This window comes from Acipenser ruthenus, chromosome 10 (genome assembly GCF_902713425.1).
Source record: "Acipenser ruthenus chromosome 10, fAciRut3.2 maternal haplotype, whole genome shotgun sequence".
In the NCBI taxonomy this organism is placed as follows: domain Eukaryota; kingdom Metazoa; phylum Chordata; class Actinopteri; order Acipenseriformes; family Acipenseridae; genus Acipenser; species Acipenser ruthenus.
In genome coordinates, this window is record NC_081198.1 from 11,829,544 (window position 1) to 11,847,410 (window position 17,867).

A 17,867-nucleotide genomic window follows, 5' to 3' on the forward strand; every position below is an offset into this window, starting at 1 on the left:
TTGTACACATATATTATGTATTCTCTGCAGACTAATGTATGATGTTTGTTGTTCTAATATATCCAGATTTATTCAGCTGGTTGTTGTTATTCAAGTCTCATTCCTGCTATAGGTGTTGAATGGGAAACCAAATGGAAAAGCAATGCAATCAGCTCCATATTCACCATCATCAGCATTGGGTTTCTGCATCACAGGAGAGTGTGTTCTGAAAAAAAAGCCCCTGCAAAATGCAATTGCCAAAGCATCCTGCTATCAGTCCTAAAGGCTCAAAGCAATGTTGTGTTGAGTTGCCTGATAGTATTAGATCTCATGCCTGAGGCTGGACAGATATTCTAATTCTAATTTTGGTAGAATTTTAGACACCTAACCATGTTACAGAACGTTAATAACTGGATACCAATAGTTCCTGCTCTTACATTGTAACTGCTGGTGGAATGCATACTGTACATCATCAACACACAGACTGAGCTGGGCTACCATTCATACAGAATGTTGGTGTCAAAACATGCAGAGCACCAGTCGATTTGAAAAAGCAGCTCCTATGTTGGAAGAGTTTAGTAAATTAGTTTGTTTGTATTTTTCTGTAGTTTGTTCAGCTCACTTTTTAATAGTGAGCTCCAGAGCTGGGAGTGTGCCAGATACAACTCATTATTGCTACATACAACTCAGGAGATACAGATGATGCTGGGCAAATGTTATTCTATATTTATGTGTTTCTAGCATTGCTGGGAAACACTGTGTGGGATCATTTATTGACACCAACCATGTCTCTCTCTACTTGAATTCTATTTATATAAACGAAACCTGATGCTGTAGGGATGTAAAAACTATGATCTATTATGAAGTTGTAATTCTCTAATTTGATGTTTATTTATTGATATTTTAAGAATTAATCAAGTCTTTATTCATTAAAATCGATTTTTACCTGATTTGATAACATGCGAAATTCAGCATCTACTCTGCAGGACTCCCAAGTGGATAATTCACACATTCTGTTCACGTTTATGCAATGTTAACAGTAATCCGGGCTGTGCTTTTCTAAGTCAGAAAGACAAATCATGAGTGAGCAGTGGACTATGCTGTGCTCATTAGCTCATCATGTGTTTTAAAGGAAAAATGGGCATTGGTATTCAAGTCATGCAATGGGACATTTTCAAAAACCTTAGTGGAAAATAAGACAACACAAATAAATAGCAACAAGTATAAAATAAAAAGTAACTTTTACTGGTATTATACACATTTCACCAGCATCATTAAAGTGCCCAGACATATTACTTATCAACATAAATTATACGCATTTACAAATTATATTTAAACAGTCAAACACCATTTCATTGCAGTGCACAACAAAGGAGGGTAAGGTTCAACTTTGAGCCAAAAACTTACATTGGAACGTATTGGCGAACTAGATGAGAATATTCATTTACATGAGTAAATGACAGAATTATATGAAACCATTTGAGTCTTGAATAAATAGATAATTAGGGTCGCTCTATGGGCGCAGTGTTGTAGCATCCCTTAGGGATTTTATCCTGAATCTCTTCCAGGTTTTGAATGTCGTTTAAGATGTTGTCAATGTCAGTGGTGAGGGCAGTAATTCTCTGTTGCTGTCTGGCCTCCATTAATTCCAGGTCTGCCATTCTGGGTTTCAGCTGACTCTCCACTTTCTCCATACTGTCTGCTATCGACCCTTCCAGCTGCTTCAGTCTGCCTTCATCTACACTGCCTGGCTGGTCTGAGAGGAACAAGAAGAAACAAACCAAGGCAATGGAATGAGGACATTTTGATTTAAGCACTGCATATATATTATTAAACATTTTTTGAAAATACATACCAAGTAGATTGAGCAGGTTTCTGATGATGGACAGTGTATCTCCAACAGCTCCTTTAGTTTGTACTGCACTGTCATAAGCTGCAGTTGCCTCCTTTGAAGCCTAAAACAAAACATTCTAGTGTTTAATTATCTTTGTGTTCTTTTCTTTTGACTGTTGGCCTGGCCCTGTTATACAGGTAACAGGTAATAAAGATCAACAGCATGGTAGTTATGGTGTTTGGGCATACGGTCTATTATTGATCTAGGAGGGACTGGAATGGGGGTGGAAGTAAGTTAACACTAGAGGGCACTGTGTTACTATAAAATGACAAATATTTCTGGAAGTGTATGATTGTAGTATAGACTGGGACACACACAGAATAATGGATCATTCTATATCGCTAACAAACATACTAAGAGCTCTTCATTGTCATTCTGTAGTCGATTAAGCTTTGGATAAAACAAACTCTCTGTACCTGTTTCACGGCCTCTGCATCCTGGTTTGCATTATTTTCTGCTGTGGCCAAACGATCCTGAACGTTTAACGTTGCCTGCTTCAAGCCATTTAGGTCGTTGTCTAACGTCAAAACATTATTGAACAATCGATTCCATTTTAATTGAGAGTTTTGTGATTCCTGTAAAAAAAAAATAAAAGTAAGTTATTAGTATTGAAATTATTTGTATACAGAAAACATAGATAATAATACAGGTACATTATAATGCTGCAAAGCAATTTCTATCTTAGAGATGAAATTAGATTGTTAAACATGTATTAATTGTTTTGTGATCCTTATTTTGAACAATGTATCACCTACCAAACCACTGTAAACTTCATCTGATTCTTTAACTCAATCTAACTTACAGCAAACATTCTTATTGTACCTTGGACGCCAATTCCGTGATTGTCGCTGGTTTGGGATTGTGACATCACTATTCTGTATAAGTCTTTGTGCTGCAGAAGCAGAGAGTTTTGTATGTTTCATTGCATTATATTGTTGTTGCTTGGTTGTGGATAGATAATGTCAAAGGACTGTATTCTAAAGCATTGTCAGGCCAGTAAATGCAGTGATGGCCTGAATCTGTTGTTTTTGTTTTGTTTGTTTCTCTGTGAATTCCCCACTTCCTCAGTGATTCGCTCCTTACCGTGCCCGTTTTTTCAGCTATGTCCCCGGCGTCTCTTGCGTTTTGAATCGCCTTGGTCACATCTTTGTCTGCATTCCCCAGTACCGTCTCTGCCTGGTTGTTTGTCTGTGTGGCCTCTCGAACAAGACCTCTAATGAAAGGGATTTTATTCATCGCGTCTTCAGCTTCCTTCTTATTTTGATTTAGCTGTCCATTGAATCCTATTGAAAAATATCCCAAGTGATTAGGTCTGGTTGCAGAATTTAGAGGCTTACATACTCTGATAATATCTTTTTTTCAGAAATGAAAAGGAAGGAAGAAAAGGAGAACCACATTTGGTTTGTTGACTGTCTGCAGGTACATTCATTTTGTCGACCCCTGCTTGGGAAATCTATTTGGGAGAGGCAGTCAAGTAAAATAAAGTGTACACAATAAATGCAAGTCTGCAACTGATGAGCAGCTGAAGCAGTTCCCCAGTTGGTTTCATAAAGGCTGTGTCAATCACAGAATAACAAGGGTCATATTAGCTTTGATAAAGTCTTGAGTACATTTAGCTGTGTTAGAATGTTGTAAAAAACTTTTTTATTATTATTATTAAAAAAAAAAAACACCAACAAAGCCTTTATAACAAATTGGTAAAATAAGTAAATACATTAAAAATAAATGTGTGATTAAAGGGTTATAAATAATTTCTTATACGATATTATATTAACTCCACTATGTCAGATCCATAATTTAAAGGTTACTAGTATCCGCTTCTCACCTTGAAGCTTGGCCAGGACATCCTCCACCTTTCCTAGGTTAGCCTGCCCGTCGTTCAGTGCCCTCAAGGCCTCAGCCTTGGCAACATTTGCTCTTGCTAGGAGCTGATCTCCAAGCTGCAATCAAAGTAATAATACAAATAAGTAAGCAGAATGTTAGGATCGTGGTTGATGCAGTCATTTTCTTTTTATATTATGAACTAAAAACTATGCTCATGCATTATGGTATGGGTTAGGTTTAGTACCATGTGTAAACCACTAGAATAGCATGCACCATCTGTCAGATTGTATTGAATAATTGTGTAAGGGCATTCAGAACATATCTGTCCTGCAGCTGCAGTAGAGTGTTCAGAGAACACTTACCTGCTGGTCAGATATCCCTTTGGCCAGCAGTTTCGTGGCTTCATTCTCATCTGCCGTCACCTCTTGGTTTAATTTCTGAATACTGGAGAGCTTTCCCTCTGCATTGGGTTGCAAGATCTTAGCCTCCTGAGTGAGCCTTTTCATCTCGTTCTGAAATTTAAACAAAAATAGGAGTTTATACACTGAATTGATTAAAGGGCTTGTGTTTGCCTCTTAATGCAACTGCACATGCAGTGTTTTACATAAATGTCTCTCAGGTTCATTGCTGCAGTATTTGGTTCGATATGGTGGTTTAATTTGATGAGCACAAAAACACTGAACATAGACACATACCTGCAGAGAGCTGGGGTTAATCATCTGAAACCCAGAGAGATCCCTAAAGGTCTCTGTCGCCAAACGGCTTGCCCTTTCAGCAGCAGAGCTCAGCCTGGCAGCCTGGTTTTCCAGGTCGTTGACTGTGGCTATATCTCTGTTATACCTAAGAAAGACACAAGCAGACTGCATTAGCCCATATCCTTTCACACATATACACACACCTTACCTATTTTATTGGAAATAATTTGACTAGTAAAGTCCAAATCTATGTTTCACTAACTTTTTATAGTTATATAAAAGACTGAATATTCTGGGGAGCCTCACTGAAAGTATATCTGTCATTTGTGATTTCATGAGCAAGTTTATCAGGTTCACATGGCCTCCCTATCTTCGAGGTAGGAAACAGTATTTGCAGGCATGTCAATGGAGGTCCAAAGACACAGAGGCACTCACATTGTGTTCAGATCCTGAATGCTGCTGGCCACCTTGTTCTCCCCATTGATCACTGACTGCATCAGTTGATAGGCTTCATTTGCAGAGGTGCTGCTGGTTTTAGCTGCTCGCTCGATTCCTTCGGCCTCAGTGCGGTGTCTGCAAAAGCACATGTGGACAGGTTATATATGTACTGTGAAGACCTTCTGAAGACCTGTCGTATTAACAGTTGCTCTATTAGTCTGCTACTGTACAACTAAGCTGCAGGGTAGATGTTGCAATCCCACTGTCCCCAACCCCATATGGAGTGATTATCACAAGTGGAAATATAGTTCAGATAGTTATGCTTTTTACTCTGACCTAAGTTTCGTAATTGCAAAAGAATCTGAATTACCTGTCTGCTAATGTGGTTGCCTCATGTGCCAAGCCTGAGAGGCTGTTTGTGCCTGTCCCAGCGTCCGCAGATGGAAGTTCCTGAAGAAAATTGTAAAATAAATAAATAATTCAATAACTGCACTCACGTGTCTTAATTCATGTGTCTTAACAAAAAACATACAGCAGTATATATTTAAATGGAAGACAACATGCAGATATGCAATTCTAACTAATCTTACCAGCATTACACCCACATATTGTATGATTGTAACACTGATCTAGTTTAGTAACCTTCTTTCTGCAGCTGATGAGTCAGTAGCTTAGCTGAGTATTTACCACTTGTCTCATCTCCACTTTGGCCTTGTCCACGGTCTGTCTGGCACTGCTGATCAGCCCCTTGACCGTGTCAACCTGGTACTGATACTGCTGAGCCAGCGCCTTCATCCCATCCACTGTCCGGGAAACACCATCCAGGTTTCTTGACTGAGTGGACTGTGTGTTACTTATACCAGCCAAGTGACTGAGAAGCGCTCTGTCAGAACCTATACAATGCATCAGGAAAAAAAAAAAAAAAGATAGCAATTAATTTATGTTAAACAAAGAGGCATGGTGCAGCACCTTAGTCTTAGCTGTTATAATCTCGTTGGGAAATATGTATGATTTCATAAGAACATAAGAAAGTTTACAAACGAGAAGAGGCCATTCGGCCCATCTTGCTCGTTTGGTTATTAGTAGCTTATTGATCCCAGAATCTCATCAGCAGCTTCTTCAGGAGATTGGAGTCCTTATCTATGCGACAGGTGCAAGGTTTTAATAGGACAAGTATACTTTATATGGTTTGCAGGCTTTCGTAAACATAATGAAACTCATTATTATTATTTATATACTCTTTATAGCACATGCTTTTTGCTTAACGGTAATGCATAAAAGTGATTTTCCATGTGATACAGCATCTACAAATGCTTTACAATATTTGCAGTAATCTGATGCTGTTTTAAACACCAGTGATTCACCACAGGACCAATAGAGGGGTGTTCATTTGTATGAAATGCTGCTAACAATATATTTGCATTTAAGAACCATAACATATCATTTGTAACAGTATTCATTATTTTTTGATGATCCATTAATGATATACAATTGTGAATGGGAGAACGAATTGCTATATGGATTATTTTATTTGTTGTTGATGAGGATGGTGTTTTTATGCGCAAACACTAACTTGTGCAATCCTTTAGATTTTAGTTTTGTCCCTCTATTGCCTTAGAGGAAGGATTCTCCCCAATCACTGCACCTTCTGTCACACGGTAGCCTGAACCCCAGAGCTGTGGCAATGTCTTTATTTGTGCAGAATAAACACAGATCTACCTGCCCTCATGAGTTAGAAATGATTGTTTTTTTTCATGTATACACAGCCTGTGAAATACAGTAATTAAGCAATACTATCCAATGCAAAAGGCATTGCCTGCAGTAACTGACTCTAATCACTGCATGGATCAATTTGTCTGCAAGGTAATGCTTCCTGTGGATGGGTATTACTTTTATAAGATGATATATAGTTAAATATACAGAATTGTAGTGGCTATCATATTTTTAAAATCAGAATGCAGAAGGGTATTTCTTTTAGAGTGCCTAGTGTGGGTTTTATAAGGTCTGCTGGTTCAGCGTTGTTCTTTAGGGTATGGATGATTGTAAAATCATCCATCTGTTTTAAAGACTGAACGAGGTGTATGGAGTGCTTTGCTGCTCCTGTTGAACTCCCCATACCTGATAATTGGTCTGTGTCTCTCTGTAGGTCTGCAATGTTTTTTTCAGCCTCTTTGATGGCCTTCTCCACCTCCATCTCAGAGAAGGGGGCACGGCTGGTATCAATTCTTCGAAACAGAGCTTCCGTATCCTTCAGCTTCAGCAAATGCCTCTCCATCTACACACAAAACCGGGGGTTAGCACACCTGGGCATTATAGTCCTTGTTCAGTTTTCTACTACACCTTCCATACAGACCCTACTCTTTAAAAGCCTTTGAAAAGCACAGACACTAAAACAAGAACATAGATGATAATAATATTCTAAAGCGCACAATAACGGCAGTTAAAAATGAAAGACAAACCTTTATAACAACTTCAAAATTGATATATGAGAAATAAAGCCCCTGGCTACATTATAGAAATAGGTGTTTGCCTCTGTCTTTATTTGATTGATATCTGCAATAACCCCACTTTGTTTTCAAATCTACTCAATGCAACGTTAGCTAGGGGATAGCCACTAACATGACAGCTCTTGCATCGAAAATATAAATGTATTCCCTGATTATGAAACATTAAGTAAGAATAGTATCTTCTGCCATATACAAACAAAGTCATGTTTTTAAGAGATACCATGCTTTAATAACCCACTCACACTTTTGATGCATAATGCTTAAGTTTTATTTCTAGCAAGGGAATGCATAATAACTTGTCTGTCATAGTGTATTAAAATGACAGTAGAATCATACCATTGCTGTACTGCTTGAACAGTATCAATTTACTATAAAATGAGTTCTATACATTATAAACCCTTTACAGAAATAGTGCCCACTGAGTTATCAGCAAGGACCAGGGGCAAAGAGGTAACAAGAGAAACCCTAAGTGAGCTCTAGCTGTGGCAGAATGGTAAATAAAGCTGCACAGACAACACCGACCGGGTCTAGAGCCCAATTACTTACTTTCACATGAAATACCCCAAACAGTGATAAATTAAAACCAAACAGATACACTGTTAATGATTGAAGTTTAAATCCATTTTACATACCAGCTGTACAAACAGGGCCCAATTTTTAAGTGAAAAGTAAAAGGAACATTTTCAGGACTGAAATGGAATACAACACCTAAAACTACCCAAAACAACATCTGAACTATTCCTTTTAGCAACTACATTCTTCTTAGAAAATATGCCTTTGCCCTTGCTTCAATTGGGCCTATATATTTTTGGCTCCCGCTGTACACACTCTTGTTGTATGCGATACACAAAGGTCTAGTTCAGCCTCTATGACTCCAAGCTTTTACCAAATACTGTAATTTTTGAAAAACACTGTAATAAACTGTAATCTGTATTGATGGTGAACATGATGGCCTACCCCGTATTTCACTTGGCTGTAGCAGGATGGGCAAACTGTTTTTTGTTCGCACTTTGTTCCTTCATGTCCTTCTTTACATTGACACTGGCCATTCTTGCTGCACTGTGGCGACTCTGAGCCCAGAGGGTTGCAGTTACATGCTGTAGACAGAACAAGTGAGGGAATTAACATTTCCTGTTTTACATACAACTGAGTTACCTGTTTATTGATTGTGTTTCTCTGGCTTTACACTGTGACTCATACAACTAGTTTCTGCTAAGAGGCACACAACTCCACTGACCTCCTGAAGATGAGGTTTTATTGAATATTGCTATAAAATAAAGCAATAACCTCTAGTAGAAGCTGTGTGTTTTCCCTACAGTATACTATAATGAAGGCTGAATGCACGGCCTCTTACGTGTGCAGCGCTCGGCAGGGTTGAGGATGGAGGTGCTCCTGTAGAAGCCCTCACGGCACTGCTCGCAGTGGAAGCCGGCAGTGTTGTAGAGGCACCTGAGGCACTCCCCGCTCAAACGATCGCAGTTGCCCACAGTGTTGGGGTCGATGTTGTCATTGCACCGGCAGCGCTGACAAGGCCGGGAGGGACCGCGCTCACCCAGGGGGTCACCGTAGTAACCATCTTCACACATCTCACATCGGGAGCCTGTCAAGTACACAAGGCACTCCAGAAATTAGGACTCAGTGAGGCTTTTGTAATTCTGGACCATATTATATTGAAAGTCCAGCTCTATTTTCAATAAATAACTGTGGTGCTTACCTGTCATTCCCACAGGGCACCCAACACATTCCACTTTTAGGGTGCCTGGAGCGACGACGCAGCTGACTCCTGGGGCACAGGGGCAACGCAGGCAGGTTCTGGGGTCCTGCGGGCTGTTGTAGGTACCAGCTGGACACTGGACAACCGGGGTCTCGTCTCCAGAGTAACAGTCTCCTAAAACATCAACACAGATACAGTCAGTACCGTACTCACACCAAGCAGTTTATACCGTAGCGAGATGAAATCCACCAGGTTTGGTAGCATGCTGTCTTACCAGTGTCTTGGTCGCAGGTGCCTCCCCGGCAGTTACAGGGTACACAGGCACTGAAAGACCCGCTGCTAGGAGAGTCTCTCCGGTACCCTGGAGCGCATTCCTGGCAGAACTGACCCCGGTAGCCCATGGGACAGCTGCACTTCTCAACCCAGGAGGCAGGGGCTCCGGCACCGCGACGGGCTGACTCCAGACTCACATTGTCAAGGTATCCATAGCCTGAAACAAGCAAGGGAAAGTCTTTATGGGGGATGTAACAAATAGGTGCTCCCAGTGTACCGGTGCTTTTAGTCAATGATTGTTTTGCGTTTTTGTCCTGTGTTTTGTATGTCATTGAAGATTCAAATACATTACAACATTTCATTTCATGACTGAAATACAAGGCTTATCGCTTATCTTTTTAACATTTTCACAAATACCATAAAATACCTTCCTTTTCAACAAACTAAATGCAATAAAGCAGACTTACTCTTTTCCCCATAGGTGCCTCGAATCTTAATGGCAGTCAAGTTATTCAGCAGTTTGTGAAATTCTAATGCGCTGAGTCGTGGACTCCATTTACTGCCTGGTTGTTCATCAAGCCTATAATATTAAGAAGAAATTTCAATACAATAAGTGGGTTATACAAAATGACAAAGAATCCCAACAAAAAAATAATTAACATTCAACAAATGACCAAAAAGCACATGGACTGGCACTCACCTAAAGGTGTAGGCACTCATCTTGCCGCAGGGCAGGATTGTTCCCAGGTCTGCCAGGGGAGCTGCCACCCTCAGCCCTGCTCCCTCCAGCACCACGTCTTCTGGGGATGGCCGCCGTCCTCCTTGACCCACCCTGAACGAGAAGGAGAGGTTCTGCCCATAGCTCAGCGCCTGTTTCCCCAAAAACGAGTCTATAAGAAAGTCAAGAGTTATAGCAAACATTTTATCTAAAGGTTAATCTTAGGAACTACATGAGATAACGTAAGAACATGATTTAATACCCATCAGCCCCCTCAAATCCTTTACAGTACCTACCTGGAGCCAGCAGGTAGACAGGATTGTTGTCCATGGATGTTATGAAAACATCGCGGTTCTTAGGGGACCAGCGGAACTGCACTTGGGAACCACTTTTGAAAGAAGCTCGCCATCCATCGAGATCTATACATAAGAGAAGTTGAAAATTATAATAAGAGCAAGAAACTTCCAACAATTCATTACAATACAACACTAGTCAAACTGAAACAACAAAATACAAATATTATTAAAGTCATTCTGAATCACTATAATGCAGACCATCTGGTCCACCTACAACAGAGAATACAAGGTACATGAATTAGGTACCAGGCTTTACCTTCACAGGGATCATGCTGTGCTCAGTCTTTCTGTTGGAAAACCTGTAGACAGAGTTGAAATGAAGCTTACCATTGTCGAAGGTGGAGGTGATGCTGTGAGTGCTGTACCCCTCTGCAAAGGTACAATCGGAAGAATGCCCATAGCAGAAACACGCAATGCACTCTGTGGGGTTACCTGCTCCCAAGCCATTGGCACGTGACCGACATCTGTGAAAAAAATGAAATCATGTTTACAGAAGCCTCTTTGTAGGTCTACAGTCCTTCCCCAGTAATAGCTTGCTCACCAGTTTAAACTGTTGATATTATATTTGTATTTACTATTTATTTAGGTCTTTTGGGAAGGATAATCTTAGTTTCCATGAACACTCATCAATGTATATGATTGGTTACAATTTAGTTTCTATCTAGTTACTGTGTAATTTCTGCAAATCACTTTGTATGAGGGATTCTTGCTCTTTCCAATGCTGAATTGCTTGTCTTACCTGCCACCACACCCAGCTTTTGTAAGAGCGCTCCCGGACTGACAGCGATCACACTTATCACCCATCACTCCTGGTTTGCAGCTGCAACGTCCGTAATTATCACACTGAGCGCTCAGGGATCCTAAAGTCAGAGACATTTCAATTTAATGAGGAGAGTGCTAGAGATATGGAAATATGGAGCATACCCACTCTGTGGTAATTGTGCTGCCACACTAAACTACCAGCAACCTGCACCCTGACAGCTTCTCCATGCTTTCAAAGTACTTTAAGTGAATTGTTTATTGAAAGTAGTGTAATTAAATGTACCTTAATAAAATATGAGACGTTAGAAAACGTCCAACTTTAGAAACTGAGATTTGAAGCACCTTCCTCAGCTTGAAGCGTGTGATGAAGCAAGAAAAGCATTTACATGAGATGCTTATGGCTAGAGATACAAAGAGCAGAGGTCAGTTGACCTAAACTATAATAGCATGGTTTAACACCACCTTCCTTCCCAGGGGAGGGAATCTGGGAGCTAGTTAATTAACTGGGCTCTTTGATGATCTTCTGCAAAGAGGTATGCACAAATACTGTGTGCGAGTGTGTGTGTGTTTTATTATGCAAAGCAATCATTAGTTTGCAGGATGCCTTTACTGGAGGTTGGGTATCATATAAAGTTACATTATCACTAAATTTAAAACTGCATTCATTTTGAGCATATCAAATAAAAATGAGCATTGGTAAAGCTATAAGAAATTAAATAATTATTAACTTTGGGTTCCTGCAAACATTGGTCCCTCACATACCCATAGTGTTGCAGCGGCATGACTCGCACCGGTCTTCAGGCCTCTGACGGAAGAACCCGCTCTTACACTTTTCACAGTTGCGCCCATCAGTGTTATCAATGCAGTTCAAACAGATATATCCCTGGGGGTCGTATGTACAGTGGGAAGCCTTGCCATTGCACTTACAGTCAGCTAAAGGAAAAAGCACACACAGAGATTCAGCAGTTAGAAGAACAGGAGAGCTTCACAGGGCTTTCTAGTAACTATTGAACTGCACAGCGAGGTGACAGCTGCTTCACAATATAAATTATTAGAAATAATAAAAGCCAACAGTAACTCGTGCCACAATGTATTGTTAAAGTTTCTAATACTGTAAATAGAATATGTTTCTTAGTTGGTAATAGCATGTACCTGCAATAGTGCCTGCTTATGCTTTGTCACATGGTTCACTATGCATGCCTCTGCTTTACCATGTTTCCCTGTTATTTTACAAAGCTTTACTACTGTAAACAATAATACTGAACTGCTTAGGGGGAGGTTCCTCTCTCGTGTGAGGCCCCATTAACCTGCCAATAACACAGAGCCAACTGCAAATCTTCGAACCACTTCACAAATGAATCTTATTGTTGCAAAATGTTGAATCTATGATGTCACTTATCATCTAGTAGAACAAAACCACAACACACATGCCTCAAATGTGAAGCATCTCTTCACACGTAACAAAAATAGAATTCCATTTGGAACATCCCACTTCCTGTGATTTCATTTTCAATTTACCTGAAGCACTTACTGTACAAGTATAGCTTTGACAGTATATGCTGAGGAAGGCTGCACTGGTGTTTTAGATGCTCTTACTGTTGGTTAACCCAATTTATAGTTTTGCAGATGCAGCTGGTGGTGCTAATTAACACTAATAATACCACTAAGTAAACATTTATGTGGGCTTTATGTCTATTGTTTTAAACAAAGTAGTAAAAATTTAATAAAATCTGTAAACACACAGTACAGTACAGCAGATACTGCTGCAAAAGATACAATAGACAGAAATATGGGTTTATCCACCCACTCTGTTAAAAAACGAATATCAATATTCAATTTGCTCTTTATTTCAAGCATGCATGAGGCTAGTGGGTTACAGATATATTGGAAGGTACTGTAGAGGAGGGAGTTTTTTTAAAAGCTAAGTGTTTTTGGTAGTTTCTTGTTTTTAGGAGCTGTAAGTGTTCATAGGGCTTACAGGTGTATTCTGTAATTACTTTGTGCCATTTCTGGTCATTGGTATCAAAGGAAGAGATCTCTTCCTGCCCACAGTGAGTTATACCCTCCCAACATGCTGCATGACTGAACTGGTAAAGCTCCTTCAGAGAGACCACACACAGGTTGATGCAGGTCTGAGCACAGATGACTTGGTGAGGTCACTCAGTGTCTTGTCTATGGGTGTCTGCAAAGTAAACATTGCGCCTCATCCTGTTATTTCAGTGAAATAATAGTGAATGATTAAATGGTATATGATTATGAAACAAGTCTCAGAATCTTGGCTGGTTTCCCTGCAAACCCTGATTAGCACCAGTCTTAAACTACCTTATGTTTAGCTCTAATAAGATTCAGCGACAACATGCTGCTTTCAATGATGAGTAAGTGCCTGTTTTACAAAATCAGACTAACCAATCCAAACTGAACTGAGTCTTAATTACTTTAACGATAAGGAGAAACATGAACACTAAAATAATCGCATACTTTTACAGTCTGACAATTCAGTAAATTTGATTGTGACCATTTCTCAATAATAATGAGTATTTTAAATTTCATTATTTTCTGGTATGCTTCAACCATATACAACAATACTTGTACCTAAAGCCTTTAAAGACAAGTATGATTTAAAGTCCTAACATTGGGGAGTGTGTCAGGTTTCGGGTCTCAAGCCCTCCAGCACAGGGGTGACCTGTTTTCTGCAGCAGTACGAGATGTTCCGAAAAACCTTTGCTTTTTTATGAAGATGTATCATAAAGAGCTTGTTCAAGCTTCAAAGTGAAGTGAGTTTCTGCTAAAGCCAAAGCCTCGTATCCTAACAATGCCTAAAGGGGCATTCAGAACAGAAAATAGGAGGCACTTTTCTACACAGAGAATTGTGAGGGTCTGGAACCAACTCCTCAGTAATGTTGTTGAAGCTGACACCCTGGGATCCTTCAAGAAGCTGCTTGATGAGATTCTGGGATCAATAAGCTACTAACAACCAAACGAGCAAGATGGGCGGAATGGCCTCCTCTCGTTTGTAAACTTTCTTATGTTCTTTCCAGTAGACAGTTACCCATAATGCAGGAGTTAAGAGGATCCTTCTTTCGTAGGTATAGGCCTGCAGCTGGGGTTTTAAACCTGAGCTTGTCTAATTTCTGTTATCAAGCTAACCCAAAGATCAATGAACCTTTTCTTCCCTACAGAATAACGAATGTTTAGGGTCAAACAAGGTGTTGCTGACATCATGTAACAGTGTTATCTGATTATGTAAACAGACTTTTTGGGCCTGTTAATCCTTGCTCAGCCCTACAGTCTTTGTCTGATTCTGTCTCCCAAACTGATGACACCAAAACCACTGCCAACATTTCTATACTTGAACAAACATTTTTATGTCTTTTAAGAGAGCAGTTACTGGTATGACATTTTCAGAGTTTGGTAATTTGTGGTTAAATATGTAAAATGTATGAGGTTTTGAATTGATTAAAGTAAAACAACCCAATATGCATGTCATTATTTTGTATTTCTGAAAATCTGGAATTCCAGGAAGGTTTCTTGGAGCACTGAATTATTGTCTTCTTCAATGGAAAATCACTGAAGACAATGTAAGTGTGGGAATACAAATTACAAAAAATAATTAGAAATTTAAATATGAACCACTACTGCATCACAGAACTGACATGACCAAAATGGCAACTTTCAAAAGGCAGAGAAAGCTGCATTGCGATTTTCAGTTTTATTCACCATACATACACTAGAGTGGATTCACAATACTGAAGATCTGATTTAGTTTCTTTTTGGTATATACTGTACTGGGGTTCTAAACCAGTCTTAATTTAACAGTTTTAAAACTTACACTTAAATACCAAAACTGAAACCTTGAAATCCTTATCTCAAATTCAAAGGTGTCTGTGAATGAGGGGTGAACAATTATCTGTCTATTCTTTATCCCAGACAGCCTGTGACTGACACTCATAACTGCATCATCAGCCTTATCAGTAAGTTTTTTTTTTTTTTCTCATTTCCTGCATTGATGTGAACAGTTTAGTGGAAATTGTGCACAACAAATGAAGTTTATTGCAGCTTTGTACATACACTTCCAAGGCTAGTCTAATATTGAACTAAGACCTTATATTTTCCTACACAGCTGATTCTGGTAAATATTAGTAGTTAACTTTACCAAAAAATAAAAATAAAATACCATAATAGATATCTTATCTGAAAAGTACCCTCGTAGGCCTAACCTAATTTTAACTAACATTACAGCTGAATCAATCTACTGTAAGGTCAACAGAACTAGAGGCTGCTGTTCTGCCCACTGGATTAGAACTAGTTACACCAGGCTTCACATTAACATAAAAGTTATGAGATGGCATTGTTTATCTTCTAAAACGAATGACACTGACAAACGCTGTCTGCCATCTAGAACTGAAGCATAATCACACAGCGATGCTCCGCTCAGAGCTCATTAAGGAGTGTAGAATCAAAGATTATTCTTTTTTCACATAAAATGTTGTACACAGATTTAATCCGCATTACTAGTAATTGGTTTTGTTTCTGTACTGTACTAGCAGTTGAGACATTCTTGGGTTAACCTTTAGTAGAATTATGACAGTTTATGTTTGCTATTTTAGTAAAGCACGGGATATATATATATATATATATATATATATATATATATATATATATATATATATATATATATAGTTTCAATTGAATATTACCATCATACACTTGACTGAGAAAAGGTCCCAGGTGAAATTATGACATTAAGGGCCCTATTTAGTAATTTCTCTAACAGAATACTTTTACTAACTAAATAATAATAGTGAATCTACAACATAGCTGCAGGATAAATAGGCTTGATCAGGAAAAGTTTAAAAATGAATCAGCCCAGAATCCACTAAACAGTTACCAGTTTGTCTGCCCCTTTTTATGCCGTAATATTTATTCCTATAGCTACTATATCTGTGTCTGTGTAATACCACCAAGCGATTATATACTGTACAGTTGCTGTATTTCTGTTAAATGAAAACTTTTAAAAAAAATTTATTAGTTTTCTCATCTATCTGTCCATCAAATTAACAAAGATTATATTGTTTAACATTTTTGTTTAAAACATTTCTGAGCTAATTTAAAAATGAGAAATGGTCATATTGCTCAATCAATATAATAAAGCATAGAATAATATATCGTACACTTACATCCATATCTAAAGGTACCATGTACAACAGGCAGGCTGAATAAGAAGATTCCAGACCATAATGTCAACGCAGACCACATTGCAGTCCTCCTGAGATGAAGAGTCTTGTAGCAAATCTGAGGAAAGGTGAGGCAGATTATTAGTAAGCGTGTTTGTTAACTCCAGGTAGATCAGAGCCACCTTATTAAAATGTTTGGCTTCCCCAGGTGTTGGTTTATATCAACTCCCTCCTTCTGATGAATGTTGACTCATCACCTCCAGACAGTACTCTCAGTTTATTCACTCATGAATAAACATCAAGCCCTGTTGCTCCATAAACAGTAACATTATCAACACACTTTAGCTATAAACTGGTAAAACTCTGAAACATCTTCTGCAGAATTTCTATCAAACTACACTATTGGAGAGAGAGAGAGAGACTCTGCCTCTAGAAAAGGGTTTGGAATTCTGTTTGCCTGTTGTGAGATAATGCTCCTCTTTCTTCGATTTAAATCAGTCATTTGCAGTTTCTTTTCTTTTATAAATACATAGTAAACATGGTGTTTTATAGTTTTGTTATTACGTACCTTCTATTACTTCTGAATTCATGCCAACCTCCTAGTAGCAAGTATTGCATGGACTGAAATATTCTCTTTTAGAAAACATTTTAAGCTAATGGTTACAATCCATGGAAATTCTATAGGAATAAGGTGCTATTCATGTAACACTCAATTCGATTTCATATAAATGTGCAGGTATTATGTTAAAGTGTCACAATTTTTTTCCATGTCAAAAACATAGATCAAGTAGAGTATCGGTAATTTAAAAAAAAAAAATTAATTTCCATATAAATTAACTACAATTCAAATAATATGTATATTAGTCCGATTGCAGTATACCTAGAGATTAAAATGTATTATAGTGATCTCAAATTGTACAGCTATGGCCAAACGTTTTGCATCATTCTATAGAGTTAACTAATTTTGCTTCATAAAGTCGAATGAAACCTGTTGAATAATTTTATGTTAACATATTTAATTCCATACTGCTTTGTAGTTTTCCATATACTTAACGAAACCTGAAAAAAATTGAAAAATGTGACATTTCAAAATCTAACATGAAATACTGTACTATTATGGCTTCCGGTAGACTTTTGCAATACGTTTTGTAGTTTTGTTGATCTAAATAATGTTCATATAGTTGCTGTTTTTTTAATTGCTAAACTTTTGGCCACAGCTGTAGTTACATGTCTGGATTAAAGCAATATTTTAGCAATGATACATATATCTATGTTACTGCCTATCTAAGCATGCTATTTGAGCAAAACTATCTGTTACAGTTATAATTCAGGACACAATTACAGAGATGCTAATCACACACTACCGCAATTTGCTTGTGGTAATCCTTCATTAGACCTATAAACCCTTTGCTCCTTTGAAACTACTGAAATTAAAACACACCGCAGGGCCCCCTTGGAAATAGCACTTTAATGTTACAGTACTGCATAAATCCCAATTGTGGGCTATCCTGTTTTAAGTCATTTAATTGCCAC

The 17,867-nt window shown here is 38.5% G+C and overlaps 1 protein-coding gene across 1 annotated transcript; it reads right to left on the bottom strand.

The window, feature by feature from the left end:
- Nucleotides 1-1,216: 1,216 nt before the first annotated feature.
- On the bottom strand, nt 1,217-16,506 carry LOC117412243 (laminin subunit gamma-2-like). The gene is made up of 22 exons (XM_034020429.3): nt 16,338-16,506; nt 11,923-12,093; nt 11,138-11,258; nt 10,726-10,862; nt 10,339-10,461; nt 10,025-10,214; nt 9,792-9,904; nt 9,326-9,541; nt 9,052-9,225; nt 8,692-8,937; nt 8,295-8,434; nt 6,949-7,105; nt 5,518-5,723; nt 5,201-5,280; nt 4,828-4,965; nt 4,393-4,537; nt 4,060-4,209; nt 3,699-3,813; nt 2,957-3,156; nt 2,290-2,448; nt 1,835-1,934; nt 1,217-1,735 (listed from the first exon to the last, which is right to left on the bottom strand). The coding sequence occupies exons 1-22, from the start codon at nt 16,414-16,416 to the stop codon at nt 1,482-1,484; spliced, it is 3,414 nt and encodes a 1,137-aa protein (XP_033876320.2). The 5' UTR covers nt 16,417-16,506; the 3' UTR covers nt 1,217-1,481.
- Between the last annotated feature and the right edge of the window lie 1,361 nt (nt 16,507-17,867).

What these genes read in the sequence shown, in the direction of transcription:
- LOC117412243 (XM_034020429.3), bottom strand. Translation starts at nt 16,416, where the DNA reads ATGTGGTCTGCGTTGACATTATGGTCTGGAATCTTCTTATTCAGCCTG. An exon ending in TTAACCCCAGCTCTCTGCAG is followed by an intron (nt 4,210 to 4,392) that starts GTATGTGTCTAT and finishes TTTAAATTTCAG; the next exon opens with AACGAGATGAAAAGGCTCAC. An exon ending in AAACCTGCTCAATCTACTTG is followed by an intron (nt 1,736 to 1,834) that starts GTATGTATTTTC and finishes TGTTCCTCTCAG; the next exon opens with ACCAGCCAGGCAGTGTAGAT.